Source organism: Cricetulus griseus (assembly GCF_003668045.3).
Source record: "Cricetulus griseus strain 17A/GY chromosome 1 unlocalized genomic scaffold, alternate assembly CriGri-PICRH-1.0 chr1_0, whole genome shotgun sequence".
NCBI classification, from domain to species: Eukaryota; Metazoa; Chordata; class Mammalia; order Rodentia; family Cricetidae; genus Cricetulus; species Cricetulus griseus.
In genome coordinates this window covers 275,669,096-275,680,119 of record NW_023276806.1, presented here as the reverse complement: position 1 = coordinate 275,680,119, position 11,024 = coordinate 275,669,096, and the positions used below count along the sequence as shown (strand labels likewise).

Below are 11,024 nucleotides of genomic sequence, written 5' to 3'. Positions count from 1 at the left end.
TTTTTAGAAACAGTTACATAATAAGAGGTATTCAAGGTGGTTACATTTTAGAAGCTGTGGACCTGACTGCTAGTGTAGGCATTGTGAGTCAAAAATACTGAAAAGAATCACGCCTTTTGCAGTCTGATTTGCTGATTAGAACTTTGGAGTTACAGAGAGTTGGAATTTTTTTTTAATTCAATATTTTTTTAAAGATTTTATTTATTTATTACATATACAATATTCTGCTTCCATGTATATCTGCACACCAGAAGAGGCCACCAGATCTCATAACAGATGGCTGTGAGCCACCATGTGATTGCTGGGAATTGAACTCAGGACCTTTGGAAGAACAGTCAGTGCTCTTAACCTCTGAGCCATCTCTCCAGCCCCTACTGAATTGAACTTTGGTGCTACAAAGAGGTTGGAACGTTGTATGTCCCTATCAGGTTATTTTGTGGCATCTTTATACCATTTAACTACTGCTTGCCCTGCTCACTACCTAACCTAACATCTGTAAATCGTTGAGTATATAAACAGACCCTTAGTTTTCAGCCAACCAAAGGGTTGATTGCCCTCAGACTAGCATCTGAGGCCTATAAGCTGAAATTTTTTTTCCTCCTTCTTTGCTGTAGCCTGATTACCTGGGATCCTCACCAATATACTTGAAAAGTGCCTGGATTTATAACCTCTTTTTTCTTTTTGGTTTTTCAAGACAAACTGTCTAACAGCCCTAGTTGTCCTGAACTAACTCTGTAGATCAGGCTCTGGCTTTGATATCACAGAGATCTACCTGCCTCTGCCTCCTGAGTGCTGGGATTAAAGGCCAGCACCACCACTGCCTGGCGATTTATGACTTTCTTTGTTCTGTTGCTATAAAACCTTCAGTAAGATGCTGGAGAGATGGCTCAACAGAAGGGTATTTAAGGTCTGTACAGAGGACCAGAGCTCAGTTCCCAGCATGTACATGGTGGCTCACGGTTTTCCATAACCCTTCTGGCCTCTGAAGGTACCAGACACACAAGTGGTGCACAGATACACATGCAGGCAAACACGCATAAATCTTTAAAGCAAAACAAAAAGGAAAAACACACAACTTCGTCAAACTGTTAACACGTTGGAACATGTAATAAACTTCATCTGTGTTCTAGAGCTAGGCTCGCTCGTATTTGACTCCAGGATAATCCATCTCTGATCCCCTTTGACGTAAGAGTTGCCTTTTTTTTTTTTTTTCTTTTTTTGCGTTGTAGCATAGTTGCAGTCAACAGCCCCTTCAACAATGCCCGCAATGACTCCGTGAAATAGGTATTTATAGACTTCAATTCCATGTTTTCTGCGTTTTGGAGAGATGAAACTACAATGCGGCCTCAATTAGTGTGGTTTCTTCACGTTTTTCAAAGTTCCCTGATCTGCCCCATATGGAGAAAACTCAGCCTGGAACAGCATCCTAAAGATGTAGGCGCAAGCACCCGCCCCCAGCGCTCTGGCTCGGGCTGACTCTACACAAAGCGGTTCCCCCCGAGGTTTCCGAGCGTGCAGGAGGAGCTGAGCGCTGATTGGTTCACGCGGCCGGAGCTCCGGCCCCGCCCCGCCCTAGCTTTCATCCTGGCATCATTATTGGCCAAGCGGCATGCGCGCAGAGCTGGCTGCCCCTTGGGCTCCGCCCCTCGAGCTCCGCCCCCTGGGTTCAGAATTTGCACCGGGTGAGGGCGGCCGCCGCCGAGGGAGCGTGACTGCTGGGCTCAGGGCTCTAGGACGCCTTGTCGCTGTAAGTGCTGCCTCTAGAGGCCCACAGGCTTCGCGTCACGCAGAGCAACGGTAGCCAGAGGCCCCAGCGTGTCAGAGGCTGGGGAAGCAGGGAAAACAGGGTCCCAGGCTTGGCGGTGTCCTTTTTCCCTCCCCCAGAACACCTGGTAGCACTGAGCTGCGGCTCGGGTGGTGTCCTGAGGCGTGGACTCGCCCGCCCGAGTTCGTTCGGGGGAGTGGGCGGTTCGTGGTTAGCGCTCCGGGACAGCCTACTTCCGTTTCCCCAGGGAGACGCCCGTGCTCTCGGGGAGAGGCAGCTGCGCATGTCGCTCCGAGAGTGTGCCTCTCCGCCCCTGGCAGCATTGGACGCCCCCGGTCCCAGTGATCGCCAGCCTCCCCTGCTCTGTTTGCTTTATTTGCCCCAGTCCCCGCCTGCCAGGCCAGCGTAGTGCTAGAGGCGAGCAGCCACTAGCAGCGAGCATGAGTTCTGGGGGAATCCTGTCTTTGGCCACTGTCCTACAGTCACGGGCAGGTACGGTCTGAGGATGCTCACGCGGGGCTCCCCAAGACTCAGAAACCCGGCGCCTACACGTCCGGCTCACTCCCCAGCGGGCTCTTTCCCCTGGGTGGGAAAGTGGGTCACCTCTGTTCTGGTCTAGAGAGGACTTCTGGGACTGCTGGGGTGCGAACAAGCACTATGCTCCTCATCTCCCCACACCAACTCTTGGACTTGGCAGGGTCCCGGAGCCTGGCCTGAGCCAGCAGTGGAGCAGCTCGTGCACATGGCTCCAGAGGCTCCGGTTGCTTCACAGAGCGGCTGCCAGGCTCTAAAGTTCCCAGTTGACCACAACAGTAACTAAATATAGGACCATCTGGTGAGGCAGGCCGGAGTGTCGCAGTGGTTTCTTTGCAGAGATCTCAGGGCTACAGATAAGGTGGTAAAGTTCTGGCCTCTAAGGGCTGGGTCAGAGCTATGGTCAAGGTTTAAGTACTCCAGCCCCATGTTTGGAGTCTAGGTGAGACTGGTTTCTGATCTGGCAGAGAAATTGAATAGTGCTCACAATCACATCACAGCTGAATAGCATACCCACCTTTAATTTATGTGAAAACTTCCAGTCTACCCTTGTCTGATCATCTATTGATTGGTCACGCTTTAATGTAGGAAGCCTTTAATGGCTTCCAAAGCCCTTCCTCAGAAGTGATTTGCCATCAATTACTTTTCCTAACAGCTCCATTGGGGAAGGTGATGTTTTCCATCTTACAACTGGGGCTGCCGCACAGCATTCAGAACTTTTCCAGAATTCTGCTTGTCTCCCTGTCCTGTAACTCACTATGTAGACCAGACCAGGTGGGCCTTGAATTCTCCTGTTGGGGAATATTATTTTAAGATGTGTTACATTTGTTTATTCTGTGTAGCATAAGCTTTTTTTTAAAGATTTTATTATATATACTGCATTCTGCTTCCATGTATATCTGCACACCAGAAGAGGGCACCAGATCTCATAATGGATGGTTGTGAGCCACCATGGGGTTGCTGGGAATTGAACTCAGCACCTCTGGAAGGGCAGTCAGTACTCTTAATCTCTGAGCCATCTCTCCAGCCCCATAACATTTGTTTTAATGATACAAAGATGTGTTGCATTCTTTTATGTTGTATTTGTTTAACTCTGTGAAGCTGTGTTACTTTGCCTGTCTAAAACAGGCTGATTGGTCTAATGAAGAGCTGAATGGCCAATAGCAAGGCAGGAGAAAGGACAGGTGGGGCTGCCAAGCAGAGAGAATAAACAGGAGAAATCTGGGAGAAGATCTAGGGGCGAGAAAAGGGGCCAGCCGCACAGCCAGACACGGAGTAAGAAGGAAAGAAAAGATATACAGAAAAAGAGAAAGGTAAAAGCCCAGAGGCAAAAGATAGATGGGATAATTTAAGAAAAGCTGACTAGAAACAAGCCAAGCTAAGGCCGGGCATTCAGAAGTAAGAATAAGACTCCGTGTGATTTATTTGGGAGCTGGCTGGTGGGTCCACCAAAGGCTAAGGAGCCAAAAGAGTAAAAAACAAACAACTACACTTCAAGGGCTGGGATTAAAGGTGTGTGCCATCATGCCGAACAAGAGAGAAATTTTGAAGCTCACAAACAACCCAAGTGGACTTGTGCTTAATCATTTAAGTACCTCTGAAGCTCAGAGGGAGGAGGGACTGCTGAGGCCAGAGCAGTCAGGCGCTCTTCCTGGGAGTGGAGCCATGGGAACTCTACTCATTCCTCAAGGATGAATTCTGCCCAGATGTTTGTTCAGAGTCCTGTGGGTCATATACAAAACACTCAGCGCTGGTGTCACACCTGTTTGTGTCCTCCCAGATGGCTTTTGTTGAGTATTTATGAGTCCTGGGCTCAGAGTAAGACAGGCGCACACGGGTTTTGCACGATCATACGTACTCATCAAGAGAGGTGTTACTAGTCTCAGTGTCCTGTGTGGTTGAGACCTCCTCCCACTCGTCTCAGCTACTCAGTGGTAGAGTTGGACTTGGGGCCTTTCCCATCTTCAGTGTGTTCTGGCCTTCCTGTGTCAGCCTTTTGGCGGGACACACGCCATCGATCTCCTGGGTGAGGGAGGGGTGGGCTTGACTGTACCTGCCCTGATGGCCAGCTCTGGACACTGTCCCCATATCTCTTCTTTCTGCCCTTGTCACTCTTCCGACTTTGGCTTCTGACTAAGGTGGGTTTGCCAGAGCTCCTTTGCTGGAGTGACTGTTGAATTCAGGACTGGGGACAGGGACGGGAGATGGCCTTTGGCATTGACTTTGGTTCCTTTCTCCTTGTGGTGATGTGGGTGACTTCTGTGAAGAAGCAAATACTGAGTGTGGTACTACCCAGACCTGATTATGGCCCATTCATCTTGAGCTTGTCCCTGGTACCTAGTCATTGTTTGTGCTGTGGTTTCTTTCTCTGTAATAACAGGGTTTTGGAGACATTGTTATGACTTTTTTCATCTATCTATCTATCTATCTATCTATCTAATCTGTCTATCACTACTTGAGACAAGGTTTCATGTAGCCCATGCTGGCTTTTAACTTAATGTAGCCAAGGATGACCTTGAAGTTTAAATCTTAAACTCCCTAGTGCTGGGGATTGAACCCAGGGCCTTTGTGACTGTTTGGTAAAGCATTTTACCAGATAAGCTACACCCCAGGACTATTTTTCCAATGACCCATCAATTGCTTTCCTTGCCCGTCTTTTTGTGAGGGGGGGGCATGGGTTTCGAGACAGGGTTTCTCTGTGGCTTTGGAGGCTGTCCTGGAACTTGCTCCTGTAGACCATGTTGGTCTCGAACTCACAGAGATCAGCCTGCCTCTGCCTCCCAAGTGCTGGGATTAAAGGCGTGCACCACCAATGCCCGGTGGGTCTTGCCTGTCTTTTTATTCATTTTATGTATATGGTGTTTCTGCACCACATACACTTGCATGTGTATCTGCACCACATATATGTCTGGTGCCTGGTGCCTTCAGAAGCCAAAGAGTGTGGTTGTGAGTCCATGCAGGTGCTGGGACTTGGACTCGGGTCCTGTGGAAGAGCAGCAGTGCTCTTAACCGCTGAGCCATCACTCCAGCCTCCACACTTCTCTAAGTATCTTCTCAGTGATCCGGTTTCCCTTCTCACTTCCAGCGCTGCTTCTTTGCTTGTAGATAAATTCCACAGCAAGCCGAGATGAGGCCTGGGTGCTGACACTGTAACCTTCCCTCCACTCTGGCATACCGGCAGGGGATTCCTAGAGACCACCCACCTGCAGGCTCCAAGGTCCGTTTACCTTGGTTCTGCACTTCCTGCCATGTAGTAGGAACCTGGTAGATGGGGCAGCGAGCAGGACAGCTGGCCTACTTGTGTGGATTGAGCCCTGGCCAGGAGACTGCAGAATAGACAGGTGCCTTTCCCCAGCAGTTAGCTGGACCTGGCCTCTCCCTCAACACCCCGCCCAGCCTATTGAGTCACAGGCCATCTGAGTCCTCATACCTGCCTGGCCACTGGTTCAAGCTCTTGTGTAGGTTGATCCCCTTGGGAAAGTGGTAAGGCTCAGCTGCCCTCACCCTCTGGGTGGCAGATCAGAGCAGCCCCTGCAGAGGCTGAGCTGGGCTCTGGAGGAGGTGAGTGGCCTGGGGACTTCTTAATGACCTGAGTCCCTAGGGAGAATACTGGTCATGGAACCCTGGCTGGCAGGTGGGTGCTTCATGGTCCTGTCTTCCTCAGGCACAGACCCCTTTGTGAGCAGCAGACCAGCCTGGAGGCTGGGAGCCGGACCCCCACGTCTGCATGCTGAGGAAGATGGGTGAGGCCGTGGCCAGAGTTGCAAGGAGAGTCAACGAGACAGTGGAAAGCGGCTCCGATACCTTGGGTAAGTGAGGCCTGGCTCTTCTACCGTGTGACTTGCTTGTGAACTCAGAGATAACACATAAAGAGATGAAGGGGCTATCAGTATGTGGCCAGGAGGACTGGCGCTTCATGGAGCTTTTCCTACAGTTGTGGCTAGCGTGTGTCTCACCGTAAACGTACTTATTTTGGATTTTGGCCAAAGAAATTGGAAGAGTGCTGAGCTGTGGATCTGGATGTTAGTGAGCGCTCCCCCCACCCCCTGTGTGTGTGTGTACGCTGCTCCCTCCAATTGCCTCAAAACATCAAACTGGCCACGCTTGAGTCACCCCATGTACAGGTGCCTCTTGAGTGTTGTCTTGTTGAACTGTCATAGCCTCCCTGTGGTGAACAGTACTTTGTAGTCACAGCTAGCCTGGGTGAGCTTTTGGATTCACCCAGCTGGAAGACACTTCGATGCTCTGATGTTGTGACATGTTTTTTTTTGTTGTTGTTGCTTTTTTTTATTTGAACTGATCATAGCATTTTAGCATTTTATTTACCCTGAGACTCCCAAGCATTTAAGCAAGCCATCCGTCTAGTGGAGTTCTGCAGTTGGGAATGGCAAGAGGATCCAGGGAGAGCAAACAGTTTTGTCTGTGTATGCATGAGTTTTTGTGTGCCTTTGTGAGGTGAATGATTCATGTGTTCTGTACACACACACACGTGTGTGTGTGTGTGTGTGTGTGTGTGTGTGTGTGTGTGTAATTCCCAGGGGTATCAGTGCCACTGAAGAGACATAAGCATGTTGGCACATTGTAGGAACCCATAGGGTACAGCCCTGTCTTGGGGATGACTGTGAATATAGCTTAGATGGGCTTTGCTAGTGGAGCAGACTTTTCCAGGCATGTGAGGGTTTGTGTGCACGTGTGTGTGTCTTCAAGTGTCTGTATAACAAGGAAGCCTGTGTAGAGACCCAGCTGAGAGCTTCCCATCAGGTGTGTCTGGAATGCAGGCTCCAAGTCAGAAGTGACAACCCAGGAACTAGAGAGACAGTCAGCCTTCAGATATGCCTTGGTCATTGCCTCTTCCAGGAAGCCCTCAGTTTTACTGCATCCACCCTTCCTTCTTCCCTTCCTCCTCTGTAGTGACCCATTTGGCATTCCCAGAGGGCAGGGGCACTGATTTTTTTCCCAACATTTAACTCTGGCTGAAGTGGAATGCTGTGCAGATCAAACTGGCCTCAAACTCACAGTGATGTGCCTGTCACTGCCTCCTTAGTGCTTCATGTGCCACTGTGTGCAGTTGACTCCGTGGTCTCCTGTTCCCTCTCTGTGAACCTAGTATGGCAGTAAGGGTTTGCTAAGCTGTTCCGAAGTGTGAGAGGTTGTCAGGAAATGGGAAGGTTTCTGCTGGCTTTGGAGGGGACCCTTAGTGATAGCCACTAACTGTGGCCTCTCAGTAAAGCTCTGGAGTCTTACCCCAGCATACAAGACTCTCTGCCAGGCTTGGGCTACTGGGTCCTGGGTGTCAACCTGACTCTGCCCAGTACTAGCTTGGCATCTTAGAAGGTCACCTACTATGTCTAAGCCTTGATTTCTTCATCTATAAAGTGGGGATGGTAATTGTGTCCTCCTCTCAGGGTGGTTAGGGACAATTGTGTCCTCCTCAGGGCGGGTTAAGGACAATTACATCTGTCACTTTATTGGCATGCAGGGAGCTCAATAATTGGAAGCTATTATTTTTTTTAAAGATTTATTTACAATGTATAGTGTTCTGCCTGCATCATGTCTGCACACCAGAAGAAGGCACCAGATCTCACTGTAGGTTGTGAGCCAACATGTGGTTGCTGGGAATTGAACTCAGAACCTCTGGAAGAGCATCCAGTGTTCTTAACCTCTGAGCCATCTCTCCAGCACCAGCAGCTATTATATCTAATTTTTTTCTCATACTCAAAGGTGGTGGAGGTGGAGGCTAAGTCCTTGTTGGTACAAACACACCTCCACAGGTGCCAATCACCCAGGTCACATCCCCTCTGAGAGTCAGGCAGTTCAGTACAAGCTGACGTGTCTGTCAGGTGACGGGTCAAGGGACCTGGGCAGCATCTTCTCATCCAGATCCAGATCCTGTGAGCACAGTGGGTAGTAACAGTGCTCAGGAGGGAGAGCTGGAGAGAGAGACCTGAACTCTGACCCCTGAATCTTCCTGGCGGAAGAGGCACCGTGCGGAAGCAGGAGGAAAGGACTGGATGCAGCTGAGTTAGGAGAGGAGAGGCCTTTGCTGAGTTAGTTGTTGCTTCAGCTTTCAGAAGTGTTGTTCAGGGGTGATACCCCCCACTTTGTGAAATCTGGTCCTCTGAAAACCAGAGAGATTGCAGACGCATGTGTCTCAGAGGTCAGGTGCAGATGTCAGCTAGTCAGAGTGGGTTCTGTCTGGGTGATGTGTGTGGGATGGTTCCGGTAGAATGGGGCACACCAGCTTCTGCACCAGCAAGGGTCCATGCCCCACCAAGGGTTCCTAAACAGGCCTCCAGCCACCATGCCAGACCACCGCAGTGCCTGGGATTAGAGCCCCTGCCTCGGGCACCAGAGGCAGAGGCTCCTTACCACACAGCCTTGGAGTAGGGGGGCAGCTGGTGATCGCTGAGATCCTGGGTACAGCAAAGCTCCAGTCATCGTGGGAGGTCCTGCAGCCATGGAGGTTCTGTTGAAGCTGGAGACTTTCCTGTGGTGGGGATTGGGCCTTAAATGTCAAGGTTGGAGTGTACAGGGCTTTTTACACCTTTAGTGACCATAGATGCAAAATGTGGGACCTGGTCTCTCTGAGCTCCCTGTAAGTTTGGAAGGTGTCATGACCAGGCTCAAACAGTGTGAAGGAGCTGGGTTTTAAGAAGTTTGCTCTTATTGAGTAACTACTGTGTGTCACCTGTCTGAAAAAAAGCAAGGACTAGGTTAGATGGCTCAGTGTGTAAAGATGCTCAGCACCAAGCCCAAGGACCCAAGTTTAATTCCCAGGACCCACATGGTGGAAGGAAAGAACCAATTCCAACAGATTGTCCTTGGACCTCCATGTGGGTCTTGTGGCATTTGGTTGTGTATACACACAAGCTTGTGATTTTAGAATATTTAAAAAATATTTATTTTTATTTTATGAGCATTGATCGGTGTTTTGCCTGCATGTATGTGTCTGTATGAGGGTGTCAGACCCCTTGGAATTGGAGTTATAGACAGGTGTGAGCTGCCATGTTGATGCTGGGAATTGAACCCTGGTCCTCTGGAAGAACAGCCAGTGTTCTTAACCACTGAGCCATCTCTCCAGCCCCTGATTTCAGAATCGTTGAGTTTTTTTTTTTTTTTCTTTTCAGTACAGAGCTACAGAAAGGTAAGACAGATTAATAAAGAAAAGAAAAAGTAGCTTTTGCCTTAGTTCACCCTTTTACTGAAGGTAATATACTTCAGAAACCCCAGCTTCCTTCAGGGACATGGCCTCAGCTTGACAGGCCCTGAGTGACCGTCCTCTCATCTGGAGGTGCTGGAAAGTTAGTTTTCCTCCCAGTTCCTCTAGTCTCAGGCGCTCATGCGAGCGCTTTGCTAATCCTGACCCATTTAGTTGTCATGAGAACTTGACGATCCTGTTGTAAAGATGATGAAGCAGACAGGAGTGGGTTTTGTTTTGTTTTGTTTTGTTTTTTCCAACAGGGTTTCTGGCTATCCTGGAATTCGCTCTGTAGACAAGGCTGGCCTCAAACTCACAGAGATCCACCTGCCTCTGCCTCCAGAGTGCTAGGAGGATCAAAGGCATGTGCCACCACTGTCTGGCTACATAAGAGTTTTTTTTTTTTTAAGATTTATTTATTTATTTATTTATTATGTATACAGTGTTCTGCCTACATGTATGCCTGCTGGCCAGAAGAGGGCACCAGATCTCATAACGGATGGTTGTGAGCCACCTTGTGGTTGCTGGGAATTGAACTGAGGACCTCTGGAAGAGCAGTCAGTTCTCTTAACCTCTGAGCCATCTTTCCAGCCCCATAAGAGTATTTTTAAAGCGTTGTTTCTAGCGTTCTGCTGCATAAAGGTATCCAACCTGTGCCCTCTGTACGGTTGCTTTTGTTTTTAATTTTGTGACAAGGTGTCACTGTGTAGCCCAAACTTACTAGACCCCAAACTCATATAGCGTAGGCTGACTTTAACCTCACTGTATAGCCCAAGTTTGCCTTGCACTTACAGTGACCCTCCTACTCAGTCTCTCGAGTAAATACAAGCATTTATCAAATCATGTGGGAGTTCTACAGAGCTCAAGCTAGAAAGAGTGTGCAGGTGACCTGCTGGTGCCCCAGGTGAGTAGAGGTGAAACGATAGCTCATCTAGCCCTGTGTGGTTCACACCCTGATATGACAAACACCCTGAGGCCCCTGTGGGGGTGCAGAAGATGAAGAGATGGGCTGAAAGCTGAGCAGCTGGAGGCTACCCTACCCCAGATTGTCTTCTCTCATGCCTCAGAAACACCTCTGTGAGCCTACCCTTTCCTTTTCATTCTTTTTGAGACAGGGTCTCACTGTGTAGTCCTGACTGGCCTAGAACTTGCTCCATACACCAGGCTGACCTTGAACTCACAAATCCTCTGCCTCCCAAGTGCACCTCTATACCTGGCTTGCATTTTTAAATCATACGTGCTTATGCACACATGAATGCAGATGCTCTCAGAAGCCAGAGGACAGCATTGGATCCTCTAGAGCTGGAGTTACAGATGGTGGTCCTCTGTAAGAGTAGCAAGTGCTCTTAGCCACTGAGCTACCTCTCCAGCCCCTATCCTTAGCTCTTTTAATTTTTGTTTTGTGGTAGTTTCATCAAGTTGTCTAGTCTGGTTCCGAACTTGGAACCCTCTACTTCAGTCTCCCATGAGGCTGGGACTCCAGACAGGCAAACCCACACCTGGCAGAGCTTGGGTGCCTTTCTTCAG

The 11,024-nt window shown here is 49.3% G+C and overlaps 1 protein-coding gene across 3 annotated transcripts in view; it reads left to right on the top strand.

The window, feature by feature from the left end:
- The first annotated feature begins 1,637 nt into the window (after positions 1-1,637).
- Positions 1,638-11,024, top strand: part of Lrrc20 (leucine rich repeat containing 20) — a 93,386-nt gene continuing 83,999 nt past the window's right edge. The window contains exons 1-2 of one of the 3 annotated variants that reach the window (XM_027388285.1): positions 1,638-1,747; positions 5,964-6,108. In XM_027388285.1, coding sequence (XP_027244086.1) covers positions 6,027-6,108 — 82 coding nt within the window. In that variant the 5' untranslated portion in view covers positions 1,638-1,747; positions 5,964-6,026. Of the gene's footprint in view, positions 1,748-2,132; positions 2,258-2,972; positions 3,074-5,963; positions 6,109-11,024 lie in introns of those variants that run through there. The other 2 variants (XM_027388287.2, XM_035451048.1) reach the window with 2 other exon arrangements.